The following is a 20936-nucleotide window of genomic DNA, read 5'->3' as shown; positions in this document are numbered from 1 at the left end:
TTCTAAACCAGTAATAGAGCACCAAGAAAGTAGATTCAGATCACAGAACTCCCAAAAGGCTCAAGAATAGGTAGTAACACTCTGCTGCACTTCTTGAAGTTACATATAACTTTTATATGCACTAGGAAACCAAAATATTTGTATGACTTGCTTTATCGCAGTATTCATTTTATTGACATGGTCAGGAACAGAACCCACAGTATCTCTGAGGTATGCCTATAAATAAAAACCCAAAACAAGAGAAAGGCAAAGGAATCTCCAGGATAATGGTGAAGAGATATTCCAAATAACGCTGTAAAGCAGGCCTAGAAATCAACCAGTCTCACTTAGAGAACAGCAGTCTCCATAACAGACTCCTTCAAAACTATTCAAGAAGCTGAAAGGTACTGAACACATGCTATGAGGATATTTACAAAGCTCAGGGAAGTCTAGTAATGAATTAACAACACGTATTTAGAAAACAAAAAAAAAAATGTTAAGGTTCGATAAAGGAAGAAACAGAAATAAAAGACATACAGATTGGAAAGGAAAAGATAAAACTATCTCTATTTGCAGATGACATGACTGTCTATGTAGAAGATCCCAAGGAATCTACCAAAAACTCCTAGAACTAATAAGTGAGTTCAGCAAGGTCACAGGCTACATGATCAACACATAAAAGGCAACTGCATTTCCATGTACTATCAATGAACATGCAGAAATAAAAATTAAAAACAATGTCACGGGACTTCCCTGGTGGTGCAGTGGTTAAGAATCCACCTGCCAATGGTTTGACCCCTGGTGCTGGAAGATCCCACATGCCACGGAGCAACTAAGCCCGTGCGCCACAACTACTGAGCCTGCATGTCACAACTACTGAAGCCCGCATGCCTAGAGCCCATGGTCCGCAACGAGAAGCCACTGCAATGAGAAGCCCGCGCATTGCAACAAAGAGTAGCCCCAGCTCACCGCAAGAAGAGAAAGCCTGTGCGCAGCAACGAAGACCCAACGCGGCCAAAAATAAATAAATAAAATAAATTTTTAAAAAATTAAAAAATAAAAATAAAAACAATGTCACTTACAATTGCTCCAAAGAAAATAAAATACCTAGCTATACACTTAAAACATGCACAAGATCTGTAAGCTGAATAATACAAAATTCTGATGAAAGAAATCAAAGACCTAAATAAACGGAGAGACATACTGTGTTTATAGATTGGAAGACTCAACATAGTAAAGATGTCAATTCTCCCCAAATTGATCTATAGGCTTAATGCAATTCCAATAAAAAATCTCAGCAAGGTTTTTTGTCAGAGACAAGTTTATTCTAAAATGTATATGGATAGGTAAAGAACCAGAGTAGCTAACACAATCTTGACAAAGAAAAATAAAGTGGGAGGAATTACTCTACCTGATATTAAGACTTACTATATAGCTAGAGTAATCAAGACAGCGTGGTATTGGCAAAGGGACAGACAGATCACTGGAACAGAACTGAGGACCCAGAAATAACCCATACAAATATGCCCAAAAGATTTTTGAGAGAGAGACAAAACCAATTTCACGCAGGAAGTATATAGCCTTTTCAACAAACAGTGCGAGTAACTAGACTCCATAGGTAAAAAAAATAAGCCTTGACTTAAGCATCACAGACAAATATTAGCTCAAAATAGATCACAGGCTTAGATGTAAAATGTAAAAGTATAAAGCTTTTTGAAAAAGATAGGAGAAAATCTTCAGAATGTACAGCTAGGCAAAGAGTTCCTAAACCTGATACCAAAAACACAATCCATAATGGAAAAACTGATATACTGAACATCAAAATTTAAAACTTCCGTACTACAAAAGGCTCAGTTAAGAGTACTGTAAATCATCTATGCTTCAATTTAATAAATAAATAAATAAATAAATAAATAATAAAAATAAATAAAAACATAAAAGTGATAGAAGAGTGATTTTGAAGGTGAAGGTGGGAAGGGCAAGGTGTTCTTGAGTAGATCAGCTTGAGGAAGGAGCACACATATAAAGGCTGAAGACCTGGAAAGTGACCCCCTTAACTATCCATGCTACAGACCTTTGGAAGTCTTCATGAACCCCCAGGGGTACCTGAACACCAGTTAAGCTCACTGTTCCAATATAGCATGCTCTCTTGCATCTCCAAGCCCTTGCCAACCTATTCCACAGAGCTAGAACCCCACTACCACTCCCAACCTCACAATCACCACTTACACTAGTCTAACTTCTGTTTGTCCCTTTGGCCTCAGCTCTTGTGATACTTCCCTGGGATGCCTCCTCCAACGCCACTGGTGAGGATGGGTCCCCTGCTCTGACTTCTACAGCATCTCCATCACCTATGTTAACATTCATTACAGTGTGTCACCATTGCCTGTCGACTATCCTGACTTCCTTGGAAGTTTGGGGAAGACAAGGACTTGGTCAGTCAAATTACTGCTCTAACCCCATACCAGTGAAGTGCCTAGCACATAATAGGTATCCAAGAAAATCCTGTTCAAAGAACAAATGAATGAAGAAACATGAGGAGTCCTTTGTGAGGGTGATCAGCCTACAAAGTATGCAGTCAACAGTTCTCTCCTTTTGTATGAAAAATCCTGGGGATCTTGACTCCCCACTGAAGGTTCTTCCATCTCAGGAGTGCTTGACTTGACTGCCCCACATGCTTGGCGACCACTATTCAATTCTGCAGCAACACATTTCCACCATCCTAGCTAGCTTCCTTCAGCTGATGGGGTCAATGTGCCTGGCTGTTGAATTAATTCCATCATGTGATCTGGGACTAGGCAGGAACATGCTTGGTGGCCAGAATTGTTTCTAAGAGAAGGAGGCACACCACACCAATCAGGGCCACAGGACAGAACACTGAGATTGGTCCCAGGCAGAAAAAGAGCTGAGACTGTTTTTATATAATAAGCCTTGTAGAATCATTTGACTCTTTAAATACATGCATGAATAATTTTTTAATAAAAATTTTATTTTTAAAAATTTTATATTCCACTTCCCTTAAAGTTCAGGAGTGAAGGGGGAAAATTAGCAGATAAAAACTTGTGCGATTAAACAGACTATGTTAGTACTAAGCATCTTATCTTGCCTATACTAGAGAGTGTCCTAAGGATAGAGCTATGTCAATTCCATGGTTTTATAACCCTCTGTGGTACCTACCATATCACTATAGCATCCTGTAGATATCTGGAATACAGTTTTTCTTTACAGAGTAAATGGTGTTATACTGTTACTATGTAACAAAAATGTAGATTATCACAGGAATTGTGAATTCCATATAATAATCATGATTGAACTTAATCTTTAACAAGTCATTCTCAGAATAACTCACATCTTAGGAAAGCTGGTTTTTTATGCCTCAGCTCCCTCCCTGCCCACTGAAAAAAAAAATTTTAATCAGAAAGGCCTTGAAAACTAGCATGGTATGTAAATACTCAATATTCTTCTTTATTCACAAATTAAAGGATTCAAAATCTACAAAAACTACCAAAGGAAGGTTAAAAAAAAAAAGTTCAGCTTTATTGAGGTATAATTGACAAAACTGTAAGACATTTAAAGTATACATCACAATGATTTGATATACACTGTGAAAGGATTTCCACTATCCAGTTAATTAAAATCTCCATCACCTCACATACAGGAAGGTAAAATTTAACAAAATTTCTGTCACAATGTCAAAACAATTTCTCAGTAATCACATAATTCTATTTTATCTCTACTTCTAAATCAAATCTGCTCCATTAAATGACAATATGATTAAAATTTTTGGATCTCAACAATCTCTTCAGAAATATCCCACACCACCCTCCCTATAATATCTACATGGATCAAAAAAATATAATCATATTTTTGAAAAGAAAGTGACATGGAAAAAAGGATAAAAATACTAGTTTAAGTAAGATATAACAAGTCTGAAAGGATACAGGCTAAAATATTAACAGTGATTATCTCTGAGTGCAAGGAGTACAGGGTGAGTGATCATTCCCTTAGTTACCTTTTATTTCCTTTCCTTTTTTTTTTTCATTCCTCTCCTTTTTAAAACTAAGATGAGTTATAAAAACATAGCCATCCAAATTTTCCTACCATGTACATATTAAAAGAATTTAAAAGGACATAATGAAAAACAGCTCTCCTATAATGAACTCATAACACACCTTAGCGGAGATGCTCCTACAAACTCCCTTGAAAGTCAGTGACAAAAGCTAGGGGATCAAGACTTCAAAATAAATGAAAGGTCATAAAGTTAAAAAATAAGGGGAAAGGAGAAACATGGTGAACCATAACTTCTCTTAATAAATATAGCTGAGAACTGTGTCTCAAATCATTCTGTATCTTCTCAATTACCACAAAGAAGTAACTGCACAAATACTTGTACTACACTTTGCATTACTATCACCTTCAATATTATTTTCTAAAAAGTATTTTTAAAATCACAGATAAAAATTCTTAGCACTTACTGCTGTAAGGCCTTCATTATTACAAATGTTGACATCAGCACTGTATTCTAATAATTTACTCATGCATTTCTTCTGCCTGAAAAGAAAGAGACAGTCACAGATAACTGGTACTAGAAAAATAAACAAATGACAATTATTTTACTGAAATAGTAACTATACTCAACATTAATTAATGGCAAATATCAACTTCCATCTGCAATATTTAAATGAGTACTGTAACATCTGAAACAAAACACAAAATTTTTTCTATGACTCAAAGATAATAGGATAAAGAAAAGGCACAATGAGGTTTTCATGCCATTGGGACAAATTCATCATTCAAAGTGCTGAGAAATTTCTAGAGTTGACAGAATATTTGGAATAGTAATCTTCATTAGAAATGTCAGACAATATAAGTTTAATGGAAGGGGAATGGACAGAGTAAAATGATGTCTCAATGCTGTATCCTACATTCTTGATTGCAAAATATTTAAAATACTAAGATGAGTTATAAAAACCACAAAATTAATAAAATGCTTATCTATTCATCTCCCTACCTACTTCACTTTTTTTTCAATTTATTTTACTGTGGTAAAATACACATAACATAAATTTATCATCTTAACCATTTTTAAGTGTACAGTTCAGTGATATTAAGTATATTCATATTGTTGTGCAACCATCACCACCATCCATCTCAAGAACTCTTTTCAGCTTGCAAAGCTGAAATTCTATATCCATTAAACAATAACTCCCCATTCCCTCTCCTGCTAGCCCCTGGCAACCACTATTCTACTTTCTATATCTATGATTTGGGCTTATCTAAGTACCTCATAAAAGTGGAATCATACAGTTTGCCTTTCTGTGATTGGCTTATTTCACTTAGTATAATGTCCTCAAGGTTCATCCATGTTGTAGCATATGTCAGAATTTCTTTCCTTTTTAAGGCTGAATAATATTCCATTGTATGTATATACCACATTTTGCTTATCCATGCATCTGTCAATGGACACATAGATTCCTTTTGTTTTAGCTATTATGAATCATACTGCTATGAGCTCAAGTATACAAATATTTCTGCAAGACCCTGTGACAAATTTTGGGGGGTTATATACCTAGAAGTGGGACTGTTGGATCATATGGTATTTCTTTTTTTGTTGTTTTTTTTGGCCACGCCATGCAGCTTGTGTGATTCTAGCTCCCTGACCAAGGGATTGAACCTGGGCCTTCAGCAGTGAAAGCGAGGAATCCCAACCACTGTACAGCCAAGGAATTTTCCATATGATAATCCTATTTTTTATTTTTTGAGGAAGAACCAAACTAGTTTTCAGAGCATCTGTACCATTTTCCTTTCCCACCAACAGAGCACAAGGGTTCCAATTTCTCCACATCCTCATCAACACTTGTCATTCTGTCAACACTGTTTTGATGATAGCCATACTAATGAGTGTGAGTTGGTATCTCACTGTAGTTTTAACTTGTATTTCCCTGATTAGGGGTACTGAGCACTTTTCATGTTCTTATTGGCCACCTATGTATCTTATTTGGAGACATGTCTACAAAAGTCCTTTGCCGCCTTTTGAACTGCCTACCACTTCATTTTGCTCACAATGTTTCCTCCTAGCCTGAGCCATTCCTAGTTACTCTTCAGTATTTATCTCAATTTCCCCTTCATTAAATAATTAAATGAAAATTCATGCTTTGGAAACAAAGTGATACACATACCATATATATATAAATAAATAAATAAATAAATAAATAAATAAAATATGCTTTTTATGTATATGCTTAACTATGCTCAGTATTGAATTAAGGAAATATGATTTAATCCATGGCATGACAAAGTTTATGATCTAGTTCAGTAAATGATATATATATATATATATATATATATACATACATAAAAAATATAAAATAGGGTATGTGTAATAGCATATTATGTATAATGTTACACAATATAGTATATATAGTATTAATATGAGTATTGAGATACTGTGATTTATAGGAAAAACATATATTTGGTCTTAATCCACACTTTTTGGGTCACAGCTCCCAAACCCTTGGAATTTCCTAAGCAATTAAGGGCAATGGGCCTCGTTTCCTAAAACGTTTCAGGGAAGGTGAATTTTGGGTCCCACCCAAGGGTGGGGGTTGGTTGCCAGGAGAACCAACCACATGACTACAGGGTACTTTCAGTCCCACCCCGATTTCCAGGGAGGGGAAGAGCACCTGGAGGTTGAACCAACTGCTAGTGGCCAATGATTTAAGTCAATCATGACTATGTAATGAAGCCTGCATAAAGACCCAAAAGGAGAGCATTTTGTCCCTTTCAGGGAGAGCTTCCCGGATGGGAATCAAAATGTTTCTCCGTGTGACCATGCTGGGACCTTCTTTGCTCAGGACCTCACCCTGTGTATCTGTCTCTTCATTTGGCTATTGATTTGTATCCTTTAATACCCTTTTATAATAAATCAGTAATCTAGTGAGTAAACAAACAGATTTTCCTGAGTTCTGTGAGCCATTCTAGCAAATTAATTGAACCCAAGAAAGGGATCGTGGGAACCTCTGATTTATAGCCAGTCAGTCAAAAGTACTGGTAACAACCTGGACTTTCGACTGGAATCCTGAGTTGGAGGGGGTTGTCGGAACCTCCAATTTGTAGCCAGTCAGTCAGAAGCACCACTTGTGACTGAGCTTGCAAATGGCATCTGAAGTAGAGAGTGGCCTTATAGGACTGAGCCCTTTACCTACAGAATCTGCTTCTACCTGAAGGTACATAGTGTCAGAATTGAGCTGACTTCCAGGACACTTTGCTGGCATCCGAGAATTGCTTGTTGGTATGGGGAAGCCTACACACACACACACACACACACACACACACACACACACACACACACACACACACACACACACACACTGGGTCCAGGAACCCTTTGCAAGTATGCTATATATATACATATATATGACATACAGAGAATATACATAATACTTGTACTATATATAACTATTTACTCAGATAATAAATATCTTCGTGCCATGGATTATATCATATTTCTTTAATCAACTCAGTACTAAGCACAGCTAACTGATTACTAATTATTAAATCTTATAATCAATAGCTAAAATTTTTATTAACTGAATAAACCTTTTAAAAGAGAACCAATTACTTTCCTTGCTTTGATTTTTTTATATATAAAATGAGGTTAAACGTCATTTAAAATCAGCTTTATAATCAAAGAAATGGAAGAAAATAAAGCTCTGAGTAAACTTTTAAGTTCAAAAGTTTACAAAGTTCCTTCATCTAACACATTGTTATGAAAACCTTAGAAAATAAATCTTCAATAACGTGAGGCAACAGACCAGAAAGTCTTATTAAAATTAATATTGCGTTGTTTAAATTATGTGTGTGTGTGTGTGTGTGTGTGTGTGTGTGTGTGTGTGTCTGCACCCATATTGCTGGATTTCTAAAATCTATTCAGAAGCCTGTCGTGGACCACTGGCATATTGTCAAAATCAACACTTAGGTGGGACTGTACCAGGGAAAAAGCTCCAAAGAAGTGTTTAGGGTAGAGGTTGTTGAAGAAAAGCAGCAATCCATAATCCCCCTCCCAAAAATGAACTGCAAAAGGTACAGGGCAATATGAGAGAACTATATCCTTTCTCTTACTTAATAATCATTATTGCTATTTTCCAGAACCCTGAGTAAATCAAAAAGACCAACTAAGTACACACCAATTTTGCTTAGAATGGAGCTAAAATGTTAACTAACACATGAGTTCTGCCCTTTATGAGCTCACAATCTAGCCCAAAAAATAAAGAAAAAATGTTTCTGGGACTTCCCCAGCAGTCCAGTGATTAAGACTCCACACTTCCACTGCAGGGGGCACAGGTTCAATCCCTGGTTGAAGAACTAAGATCCCACATCCCGGTGCGGCAAAAAAATTTTAAAAAAAGAAAAAAGAAAAAATGTTTCACATCTGACCAATATGCAACATAAGGATACACAATAATTTTTAAGTCTTCCCTTTTTATATTCTCATACAATCATGAGCAATGCTGGATCCTACTGTACAGGAAACAACTATTTTCCTGCCCAGACACTGCAACAATTATACGAAGTTTATGGTAACCCAAGTGACACAGGGACCAGTCATCCACGTGCTCAGAGGCAGCTTACTGGGTTTTCCACTGGAAAGGAGGGCAATTTAGTATTAATGCACTGATGGCTGAAGACAGAAACACTAAAGCAGGCCAAGAGAAATACTCTACCCCTCTGACAACGATAGATGAGGGGACAAAACAAAAACCCCCATAAACCAGATAGACCAGCAAAAGGGGTAGAATTCACCTATGACTTCTGCTTCAGTCTAGACGAATTTGAACTTATAGAGAAATTAGAGCCAAAGACTATTTCTGAAACCATCAAAAGCTACAGGAAGCAACAAGTAATCAAGTCACTTAATAAACATTTACTGAGCACCTCTAAGTTGTACAAGGCATTCATTCAATATATAAAAACCAAAATAGTTAAGTATGGAATATCAAAAGTAATCTTTATAGAAATAGAAAGGCATCCAAGTTAGATGTTATGTTAGGGTTATGGACTCTTTTTACTCCTTTTCTCTTCACTGATTTACCATGTGAATTATGTAATAATATCTGTTACATTTCTTCATCTTTAAAATGTAATGGTCTCCAAATTCAATGTCTCACCAAAAAAAAAAAAAAAGAAGAAGATAAATATGTGAGGTGATGGATATGTTAATTAACTAGATGACAGAAATCCTTTCACAATGTATAGATCAAATCATCATGATGTACACTTTAAATATACTATAATTTTATTTACCAATTATATCTCAACAAAGTTGGAAAAAAAATAAAAAGCAATGGTCTCCTAAATGACTAAGTCTCCTACTACAACAGCAGTAGACATTTTTTCCCTGCTGTGCACCAATCTGTCCTTTCATTTACAGTTGCTGAGACACTGTACTAAGATATTTTTCTATATGTAACTTTTTCAGAGAGCTTTGTCACTATCCTACCAACATTTGGAATAATGTATCTAGACCTGAGATCACTTCAACAAGGGAATGAATGATTTAGTCTATGACCTTGGGCCTCACACCCTACAACATACCTAATGTGGCCAATTATTAGAAAAACAATTGTTTAATCAGCACGTTACCTCTTGCAACAGTGGACAACTAAACTGGTTCACGTGCTAAGTCAGGAAATGGGACAGACCAGACAGGGTCAAAGGGCTATGCTTCTCCTCTGTCCAACTGAGACATCACTATGGTTCTTGTCTTTCTGGTTCCACTTTAATCCTTGTCTACAAAAGTTTGGCCTCAGACTGAGGCAGTGGACAATTTTAGTCCCACATCCATCTCACTTAGGCAGCCACCTCAACTACCTAGAATTCCTGTTCAAAACCGTCAACAAAAATACTTCCAAGAGTAATCAAAAGAAGAGACACATAGGAATAGCCTTTCATAGAGAAGTTTTCCAGCATTCAAAAAATGTTTATAAATGTAAAGTTCCTCAAGCCCTGAATCAAAAACTACTTATTTTCATTTTAAACATAATTCCAACTATTTTAGTCTGGTTTCTCAGTCCAACAGAATTTTAAGAAGTGAAAAATATTGTGGAGGCAGACACAGAGACGTGACTATCTGAAATTCTTGACAAAAAAACTAGGTATAGGGACTTCCCTGGTGGCGCGGTGGTTAAGAATCCGCCTGCCAATGCAGAGGACACAGGTTTGAGCCCTGGTCCGGGAAGATCCCACATGCCGCGGAGCAGCTAAGCCCGTGCGCCACAACTACTGAGCCTGCGCTCTAGAGCCCGGGAGCCACAACTACTGAAGCCCACGTGCCTAGAGCCCGTGATCTGCAACAAGAGAAGCCACCGCAATGAGAAGCCCGTGTACCGCAACGAAGAGTAGCCCCCGCTCGCTGCAACTAGAGAAAGCCCGCGTGCAGCAACGAAGACCCAACGCAGCCAAAAATAAATAAACTTATTAAAAAAAAAAAAAAACTAAGTATAATGTATTTACTCTGTCTTTAATTGCATTAATAGAATTAACTAAACAATGTGGAAAATAAGCCATGGAGTTCGACATGGCAAAAGACTACCAGGAAAAAGGACACTAAAACAAAGAGGTGAAAATTATGCTTTTCAGAAAATGTCATTATCATACTAGTAAAAATAAACTTTGACAAATATATCTTCAAGAAGAAAAATATTAGTAAACTTAATAAATTATTAAAATTATAGTTATTTAAAAGTGTAACATAATAATCCAAGACCCACTTCCCAAGGCAAATATTGGGCAAAAGAAAAAAAAAAATTCCCAAATGAAGGTAGAGTGCCTTGACTACTCTTAGTCATAACTGATAATACAACTTAAGCTACTTAAGAAAAAATATTTACCCATTTCTAGCTGCCAAATGAAGGGGTGTACAGCCTGAAATATCTTGATAGTTAGGATTTGCTCCTTTCTTTAAAAGCAGAACCAAGCATTCCACTGATCCACAACTAAAACAATATTAAAAACAGTTCAGACACATTTAACAAACAGCCATAGTTGACATAGCTTAATTAAAAAACAAAAAGCCTTATTAAACACATTATTTTGGGGGTCCATATTGACCTACAATTTAACTCCTGTCACAAACAGTAAATATCCTCTACTTTCAAGATGGTACATTCTACTACAAAAGCTATGAAGTATTTGAGAAGTTCATATAAAGCAAAATAAAGTATTAGCACATAAAAGAAACCATATAGTACTCTCAACTTCTGGCTTTCCAGAATCCAAATTTATATTGAAAAATCAATTTTATTTAGGTAGAGTAATCTCTACCTAAATCCTAAAGGGTGATGAGATATCAAAAAATTGATTAGTTACACACTGGAAAATTATGAATAAAAATCATTCCCAGAGCTAAGTAAAAAATATAAAGCCAACAACTTCACATGTAATTAGTATATAAAATCTTATACTGGTGGGATAAAAGTAAAATTTTGGTGAAGGTACCCTCTTAAGTATATCCAGGAAAGATAATCCCCGTGCCTAACCTTCTCTAATCTGATCTAGAGCAAGCTAAAACATCAGATATTAAGACTTGAGTCCAACCCCAAGATTAATAATCTATTTAGTGAAAGCATGTAAGCATAGCACACTATGCCCTCGACAAAACAAAGAACCACTCAGCTGTCTGTTCTCATCTCTCCATAACTACTATGGAACACACTGATTCAAAGCTTACTGATCATTACTCTAGACCAAAATTTAATCCAAAATGTCTTAGTCTTACTTTGCTGCAATGTGAAGCAAGCTTCTTTTCACACGTCCAAATGCATAATTGACATCAAACTTTGAATTTGATAGTAGCTCAGAAACAGACCTATGCCAAAAGAAAATTGAGTCAAGGTTAAAAAAAAAAAGTTTTTAAAAACATAATAACTCAAGTTAATAGCTGTTTAGTGTTACTCTTACCAATTATTCAAAAGGTTTTGTCCCACATCAGCCAAAAAACAAGGCACTACTCTCTAAGCGTAGCACAGCAGCCAGTGCAGCATCATCCAAAAACCAACTGCCCTCACCTATAAACGGGTGCTGAAGGGTTCCTCATCTGCCACTCTGACTATGTCACCTGCTCTGAGGACACCTAAGTTGGCTTCAGCTCCCACTAGATTCTTGAGAAACAAAGAGAGCAGGACTGGCTGCTCTCCCTGCAGAAATTTGAGCCTATCTATATTAATTTTGGTCAAATAAGAAAAGTCAGACAAAAACATGTTTTAATTATATCAGACAGGAGTTCAAAGCAAAAAAATCATTTATATTCTAAACGTGTTTCAAAATACAGTGTCTCTTTACTTTCTCCTCATACTATCAAACTACCCAATGGCTAACCACAGCAGAGCTGTCTGTTACAAGTATAAACATCTCAACACACAGCCAGAAAACCACACCACACGTGCGCCCTGTAAAAAAAAGTGTCAACACTACATCAATAGAAAGAACATCAAAGTAGTAGAATATTAGGGAATAACTTGTCCATCAGCCGTAACTTTTTGCTATAAAGATCAGTAGTGACCTCTAACAGAAACCATCATAATGTGTTTTTCACTGTCAGTGACCAAGCAAATACTTGTTTTAAGTTCTGACTATGCATTTAGAAAATCTCTTATCACAGAATTTTACAGTTGATATGGATCTCCGAAAATCTTGTTTCTTATTTCACAGACAGAAAATTATAATAGAGGTTAAATAACTTGCCGCAGGACAAAACCTATGTCCAAACTCTATGGTGTGTTTGTGTGTGTGTGTACACAGCATTTAGATAAATTTATATTCTTAAAAAATAAAAATTTGTGGAAAAAATATATATAAATTTGTAAATAGGCACTCACCTGTGTTGATCAGCCATAACCATTGGCATTAATGTATAAACAGCAGTTTCATTATCTAAGTGTTAAAAAAAAAAAGAAAAGGAATTAATTTATCTCCTACTTTTTCCAAAGGGAGATACTTATGACTACTTCAGTTTTCTTAACTCTAAATAAAAAGCTAGGAGAAGAGGTGGAAGAAGATTACGGATAGTGAAAAACACCAGAGGTATCCAAGATTTGCAATAATACACAATGTTTCATCGTACTTACAAGTACTTTGGAGGAATGTTAAGTATATATGAATATCAAAGATATATATGCTAAAATTATTTTAAAACATTACATATACATAGTATTTGCTCCTTGTCAATAACACAAGAAATTTTTAGAAGCTTTTACAAAACAACATTAAAGTCTTATTTTTACTTATTATTTACCTCACATTTTCATTTATCTTTTATAGAATAAATTCACAGAAATATGATCCAAAAGAAGTTAAAAGTCAGTAACATCTATAATCTCATGCGATACTTATATAAATTTCAGATAGTGTCTGAATTTTTTTTTTTTTGATGTGGACCATTTGTTTTTTTTAAAGTTTGATATGTACATATGTTGTTCATATCATATCTGTCTATCTATTTATCTATTTATTTATGGCTGTGTTGGGTCTTCGTTTCTGTGCGAGGGCTTTCTCTAGTTGTGGCAAGCGGGGGCCACTCTTCATCGCGGTGCGCGGGCCTCTCACTATCGCGGCCTCTCTTGTTGCGGAGCACAGGCTCCAGATGCGCAGGCTCAGTAGTTGTGCCTCACGGGCCTAGTTGCTCCGCGGCCTGTGGGATCTTCCCAGACCAGGGCTCGAACCCGTGTCCCCTGCATTGGCAGGCAGATTCTCAACCACTGCGCCACCAGGGAAGCCCCCGAGGTCGACCATTTTTAAAGTCTTTATTGAATTTGTTACAATATTGCTTCTGTTTTACGTTTTGGTTTTTCTGGCTACGAGGCATGTGGGATCCTAGCTCCCTGGCCAGGGATCAAACCCGCACCCGCTGCTTTGGAAGGCGAGGTCTTAACCACCGGACCGCCAGGAAAGTCCCTGAATTTACTTTTATGTATTACTAATGGTCATTCCTCAATTCAATGCATATTAGAGCTTTATGTTTTTTAATAAGTTATTTACAGAGAAGTAACCCTGACAAGTCTCATTTAGCCCTTAAAAAGTTAATAGCAGTACTAAAATTTATGAGTTAAAGTTTGAGAAAGAGGATATCAGCATAGTATCAAAGTATTTCCCCCATAGTGAATTTACAGTGGAGAACCCAGCAGATGATCACCTTAATCATCTGATAAAGGGTAACATCACCAGAAATGATACATATCAATATCTTGTAGCCCTTGAGTTTTCAGCATAGTATCAAAGTATTTCCCCCATAGTGAATTTACAGTGGAGAACCCAGCAGATGATCACCTTAATCATCTGATAAAGGGTAACATCACCAGAAATGATACATATCAATATCTTGTAGCCCTTGAGTTTCCACTGAGAAGGGCACATCACTTTTGTAGTATTCTTGCCAAAAATCTGTAACTTTAATCTACTCATGGGAAAACATCAGACAAACCCAAATTAAGGGGAATTCCACAAAATACCTCATCAGTCCTCTTAATCAAGACCATTAAAGACAAGGAAAAGTTGAAGAAGTATCACAGTTCAGGGGAGGTTAAGGAAACATGACAACTAAATGCAATGTGGTATCCTCAATTGGATCCTAAAACAGAAAAAAGACATTAGTGGGAAAACTCATGAAGTTCTAATAAAAGTCTGGAATGTGGCTAACAGTATTACACCAATATTAATTCCTTAGTTTTGATCACTGTTCTTTGGTTGTATAAGATGTGAACATGAGGGGAAGCTGAGTGAAGGGTATACAGGAACTGTGTAATACTTATGCAACTTTTCTGTAAGTCTAAAATTACTTAAAAATGGAAAGTTAAAAAGAAAAAGAAAAAAGAGGGGGAACTGTTATCATTAAAAGATTCTTAAGAGATGAGTCAACCAAATGTAATGTGTGGACCTGACTGGATATTGATTCAAATAAACCAACTGTAAGTGAATATTTCTGAGGAGAAAACTGAACATGGACTGGGTATTTGATGAGAATTAAAATTACTGTTACTTGTGTTGGCTCTAATAATGGTATTGTGATTATGTTTGAAAAAACATTATATATTTAGAAATATATCCTGAAGTATTTAGAGGAAGAGAAAAAAAGTTACCATTTCTTCACATTTTTGTTCATTATTTTACTATTTTTGAATGTATACATGAAGAGCAATTTAGTCCTAGTCAACATTCACGAGTACAGTATGCAGATGCAACAACTCTTTCACTGTAATAATAATTTAATAACCAAAGAATCCTACTAATAACAGCCAACGTGTTTTAAACCATTACCTTAAAGGCACTGTTCTAAACACTTCACATGCATATGCATCACCTCTTTTATCCTCACAGCCACCTTACAAAGTAGGTACTAGTATTACCCCTATTTTACAAATGAGAAAGCTGAAGCATTAAGTAAAGTAATAAGCCGTGTGATGGTGGCATTAAGTGGCTAAACTGGAATTCAAAGCTGGCTGATTCCAAAGCCCCCACAAGAAAAATCTTCCACTGCCCCCAGTATACACTATATAAATAGCCAAAAGGTCTACAATACTATTCTTAACATGTACAATACAGTCTAACTTGTTTTATTCTCTTCCATCTCAATTTTTTCAAAATGCTGACTGCAACCACTAAATTATTCTCATTATCTAACAGTGAGTCACCAAAAGGAATTGAAAAGCACTGCACTAAGCCTCCCTCAGCATGGCAACATTCTTTCTCTCTCATATAATACACGCCCCAATAAAAATCTGAACTTCTAAACCATGACAATTTCAATTAAGTAACTCCATAATAAACAAAGTCATAAACAGGAAATACCCTTATTTGTGAATTTAAACTTATAAATCAAGATAGTATCTACTTTTAAGTGAGCACCATAAGGTTCGCATGGGTTTTACTTACAGGGTGTTTATTATATAAAATTTAGAGGTAGATCTTGTTTTTTAAGTAATATCTAACCTTATTTAAAAAATAGCTCACATACACTAAAAGGTACGAAGACACAAATATAACCACAACTATGATGCTAGAAGGAGACTATCCAGGAAATACTATACTAAGAAAGTACTGAATAAAATTTGTTGTCAGGTGCTTCCTTCTCCACACTCATGAAGAAACCTTGAGAACTAGGTATATAACAGAAGTTTTCAGAGTGATAAGAAAAGTTTAATCAATCTCTCATTTTATCAGATATGTTGGCCATTTTTATTAATAACATTTCAGAACTCAGCAACTAAAAGGAAAACCTCAAAGAACAGGAAGCTCAGATTCACTATGCTATATTCAATGTCTCCTCAAACCATAAAATGGGAGAGATTTTTTAAAAACTTGATAATTATCCTAATCATCATTCAAATATATGCTCAAATGGGCTCAAGTTATATTATTTTATTAAACAAATTACATTCACTGTAAATGCAGTAGTTTAAGATTTTTTTCCACAAAAGTGAATAATATAAGCCAACTTTTTAAAGTCCACAGAGAATCTATATCCCTAAAATAATTGTTTTTCCTTCACTTCCTCTCTCACAAGAATACTCCTGGTTAGCCCTGCCTAAGATGACTCAACAACCTGCACTCCATTACTTAGTGGGAATACTCAGGTTTTCATCATCCCAAGGAAACATAAATATGTCTTCCCAGAATTCAATAAATAAAATATCTGCAGGTTAATCCTATGCAACAAAGTTAATTTTAGAGTGAGAGCTGATTAAAAACTTTCCAACCTTAATAATTAGTTCCAATCTAGTGCTTATTAATCACTGAAGTCTAACAAGGCAAGATAAACATCTGATTATTTCCTAAATTTAGACAGATCTCAGAACTTCTGTTCAGCCCTTAAAATGAAAGCACAATCTAGATTTTTATAATTAGAATGTAACACACACACACGCGCGCGCACACACACACACACACACATTTGAAAGAGCCAATCTCAGAGAATTCAAAAAGATTCATCAGAACTTAGGGACAAAGATAAATTAAAGGGACAGGATGAGCAAACTCACTATAATCAAAAGAAAAACAAATGTAAGCAACATAGGAAAAAGTTTTATTTTTAATTACTGTAGTTTCCAGGGACTCTCAGACTGTCGGTGGAACTTTCTTTTCCAAAGAGTTAGTTGAGAGGTTGATACTCAGTCTTAAAAATGTTGGTAGGGCTTCCCTGGTGGCACAGTGGTTGAGAATCTGCCTGCTAATGCAGGCGACACGGGTTCGAGCCCTGGTCTGGGAAGATCCCACATGCCGTGGAGCAACTAGGCCCGTGAGCCACAACTACTGAGCCTGCGCGTCTGGAGCCTGTGCTCCGCAACAAGAGAGGCCGCGATGGTGAGAGGCCCGCGCACAGCGATGAAGAGTGGTCCCCACTTGCCGTAACTAGAGAAAGCCCTCGCACAGAAACGAAGACTCAACACAGTCATAAATAAATAAATAAATAAATAAAAGAACGTGAATTTCTTTTAAAAAGAAAAAAAAAGTTTATATAATTAGATCTACATTCTTCTATGTAATAATCCTAAGGAAATATTTATAAAGGCAGACTGAGATTTAAAAATGTACAAAGCTGTTCCTCATAAAATCTATTATAAAAACAAAAATTAGATTCAATATTTGTTACAATTTGTTACAACCTATTAAATCCTACAAAATAATTAAGCATATTTAAAGACATAAAAAATGTTGTTTTCTATAAGCAAAATAAAAGACTATATGCAGTATGATCTTAGTTTCAGTAGAGAAAGAAAAAATAATAATAGAAGGAAATAAAGAAACTACTGGGCTTCCCTGGTGGCGCAGTGGTTGAGAATCTGCCTGCTAATGCAGGAGACACGGGTTCGAGCCCTGGTCTGGGAAGATCCCACATGCCACGGAGCGGCTGGGCCCGTGAGCCACAGCTGCTGAGCCTGCGCGTCTGGAGCCTGTGCCCCGCAACGGGAGGGGCCGCGATAGTGAAAGGCCCGCGCACCGCGATGAAGAGCGGTCCCCGCACCGCGATGAAGAGTGGCCCCCACTTGCCGCAACTAGAGAAAGCCCTCGCACGAACCGAAGACCCAGCACAGCCAAAAATAAATAAATTAATTAATTAAATAAATAAATTTAAAATAAATAAATAAATAAATAAAATAAAAAAATAAAAAAAAAGAAACTACTAACATTGTTTATCACTGGGTGTGAAATAACAGATTATTTTATTTTTCTTTCTTTTCAAAATTTTCCACAATGAAAACACATTACTTTTAAAACAGGAAACATTATCAAAGTCTTCTAAGTCACATTTACGTAAAAAAAAACACAACGTGATTTAAACTGAGCAATACAAATACCGTGTAAATGAAACTACACACGCAGCAACGGATACCAATAATTTGACTGCGGAAAATGAGTGAGATCAGCACTTAAGAAATGGACTCAAAGGTGGAAGGTGGAAAGAAAACAGAGAAAGAAAACGTTGAAGCCAAAAGTCTTGTTCCTAAAATCAGGATCATTTTCAGTCTATTACTTTACACTAGCAAGGTACCACGTACAAAATTATCTTTTGAGAAACAGTCGCCGCAAGTCATCCTGTTCTGAATCATAAGAGAGACTAGGGAAAATTTTTTTCAGAAAAACTATCCCCAGGTCTCCAGTCCCACATTTCTTTTATGGCTCTCACCCAAGTTCTCCTTCCCTAACCTTACAGATCACCTCTCCAGCAGCAATTCAAAGACATTTTTTTAAAAAAATGATATAAGATAAACTAATGCAATGCATTAAAAAAAAATCACCAGACTTAACTCCTACCCTTTCTCTCAGTTGGGCATACAGAATCAAGCCTCTTATAGACAGCAGTGCCCTCTCCCACTACCACTAAACCATCTGAATTCATGAGGCTGCAAACAAAACGGCTTTCTTTCTCATCTCTTTTATTACTACTGTTTTACCTATTCTGAAGAAATCCTAGCACACTTAACTAAAATTCCTAAACGACAGGGCTCATGCCTTACTCCTCTCTGTAGAAGCGCCCCAGCCCCCTCCGTCTGATGAATAAATGAAGGCAGACACGCATATTAAAGGAAAGTGTATATATGTAAACACACACAGTACTTCAAGTACATGTTTCATATCTGACACCCTTTTATTTATTGTCAAAATACAACAGTGCTCTACATTTAGAAAAAGAAAAGACTGCTTAATTCCCCTCAGCAGCTTAAAGTAAACAATACTACTTGGGGAGCATCTCTCTAGCCCCAGCAGGCAGCGACTGTAAAATGGCCCACAACTGTGATGTTTTCTGAATCCGATCTCCGCCCTCCGGGTGATATTTCTGCTCCTTCGCCAAAACCGCTGATCGATAGTCTGAAGAGACTTGGGTCTGTCCTGCTTCTTCTAGCAGCAGGACCCTCACAGCCCGGGCCCCTCCCCCAAACTCCCACCTGCCCCGGGCGGGAGCGGCGGGCGAGGGGTGGCAGGGGGTCCCAGCCCGGCCCCTCCCTGCCAAGGAAAGTAAATGTGGGCGTTTGTTCAGCTTTTGGTTAGTTTTCCCCGCCGGGCCTCCCCGCGCCCCAAGCCCCGCCCCCGGCGCCCCTAGCCCGCGGCCAGCTCACCGTCCGGCAGCTCTACGGTGCGCGCGCGGCGCAGCGAGCGCGTCAGGCGATTGAGCTGCTCCATCGCTCTCTCCATCCTCGGCGCGCCCTAGGCGCTACCCCTGCCGCGCCCGCGGCCTCCGCGCCCAGCGCCCTACATCCCGCCCCGCGCCCGTCCCGCAGGTGGAGGAGGCGGTTCACCCGGGCCAGCACCCGGGGCTACGGGGGCCGTCTAGGACCGCGTCCTCCGTCCGGGGGCCGGGAGCCGTCGGACAGACCACCGAGTGGACACCCGCCGCCGGAGACGCCTATCGGGCCCTTCCTGCCGCCGCCACCGCCTCTTCCCTCCCGGACTCGCACAGCCTTCTGGGAGCGGTAGTTCCGAGCCGCGCGCCCGGGGCGGAGCCACGCTGGGTGCGCCCGGGGCTCCGCGCCCCTGCCACGCAGACGCCAGGGTAGGGCGGTATGTGCGGGAAGCTGTGCGCAAGCTCGCGGAGGGACTTCTTGGGTGTCCCCACGAGCCCCTTCTCCTGCACCGCAAAGCTGTACGAGAGCAGCTCCCTTCAATTCTATCACTCCCCCCTATATAGCCGATTGGGGATTTGCACGGTTGTTCTTAAATCCATCGTCAATCATCCCAGTTTTGGTATATTTGTTTTCCAGATACATGAACTGTTGAAATATTACATTTTCATACGTTAAAGAATGATAAAGTCAAACAAATGCAAACGCAGAATACACTTTTTCCTTCGTTGCAAGTAACGTAACCGTAGCTTAATTATTTGTCTCCCCTGCTGGGCAATTTCGTGAGGGCAAAGCCGTCCCTTTATCTTGTGCCTTGTATTCCCGTACTCACCACGGCACCTGACACAAAGTTGAAACTTTGGGGAAGATATGGATGATGACATCCTAAAAGAAAATTTTAATTTATTTGGGAACAATGCTTAAGTGTCAAGATGATGACAGATCCCAGAGGGAAATCCAAAGACTGATTTCGTGAGTTGCAAAAAAACTTGACAATACCAACAAGTGTGGAAGAAATGAATTATAAGGAAATCAGTGGGGAAAAATCATATTTGTCAGCTCTACACAGAAGTAGAGCACAAGCCAGGATAAAAACAAATTTGAAGCAGCTGAAACATGAAAGAATTAATCCAATCCAGGTGAATATGAGCCTACCTAACACCACTGAGAATGAAAAGAGGAATTTTGTCTTCTTGGACATAACCAGTGCCAAGATGATGCTGGAGTTAAGAGAGAAACAAAGAGCTTGGTCTTTCTCAGCTTCTCCTTCCTCAAAGAGGCAAAGCTGTTCCTGCAATGAATGGGCACATGTATGTTGGTGATATATATTAGCTGGCCCAGAAGGAG

The 20936-nt window shown here is 37.7% G+C and overlaps 1 protein-coding gene across 1 annotated transcript in view; it reads right to left on the bottom strand.

Annotated features, from left to right (window-relative positions):
- The window catches only part of HACE1 (HECT domain and ankyrin repeat containing E3 ubiquitin protein ligase 1), a 95121-nt gene extending 75216 nt beyond the window's left edge, over positions 1-19905 (bottom strand). The window contains exons 1-5 of the mRNA XM_007190630.2: positions 19587-19905; positions 12855-12909; positions 11756-11845; positions 10869-10973; positions 4455-4530 (exon numbers count right to left, since the gene is read on the bottom strand). Of these exons, the coding sequence (XP_007190692.1) occupies positions 4455-4530; positions 10869-10973; positions 11756-11845; positions 12855-12909; positions 19587-19662 (402 nt within the window). The 5' untranslated portion in view covers positions 19663-19905. The remainder of the gene's footprint in view (positions 1-4454; positions 4531-10868; positions 10974-11755; positions 11846-12854; positions 12910-19586) is intronic.
- Positions 19906-20936: the final 1031 nt, after the last annotated feature.

The sequence above is a fragment of the Balaenoptera acutorostrata genome, chromosome 14 (assembly GCF_949987535.1).
Source record: "Balaenoptera acutorostrata chromosome 14, mBalAcu1.1, whole genome shotgun sequence".
Classification (NCBI taxonomy): Eukaryota; Metazoa; Chordata; class Mammalia; order Artiodactyla; family Balaenopteridae; genus Balaenoptera; species Balaenoptera acutorostrata.
This window is presented reverse-complemented; position numbering and strand designations above follow the sequence as displayed.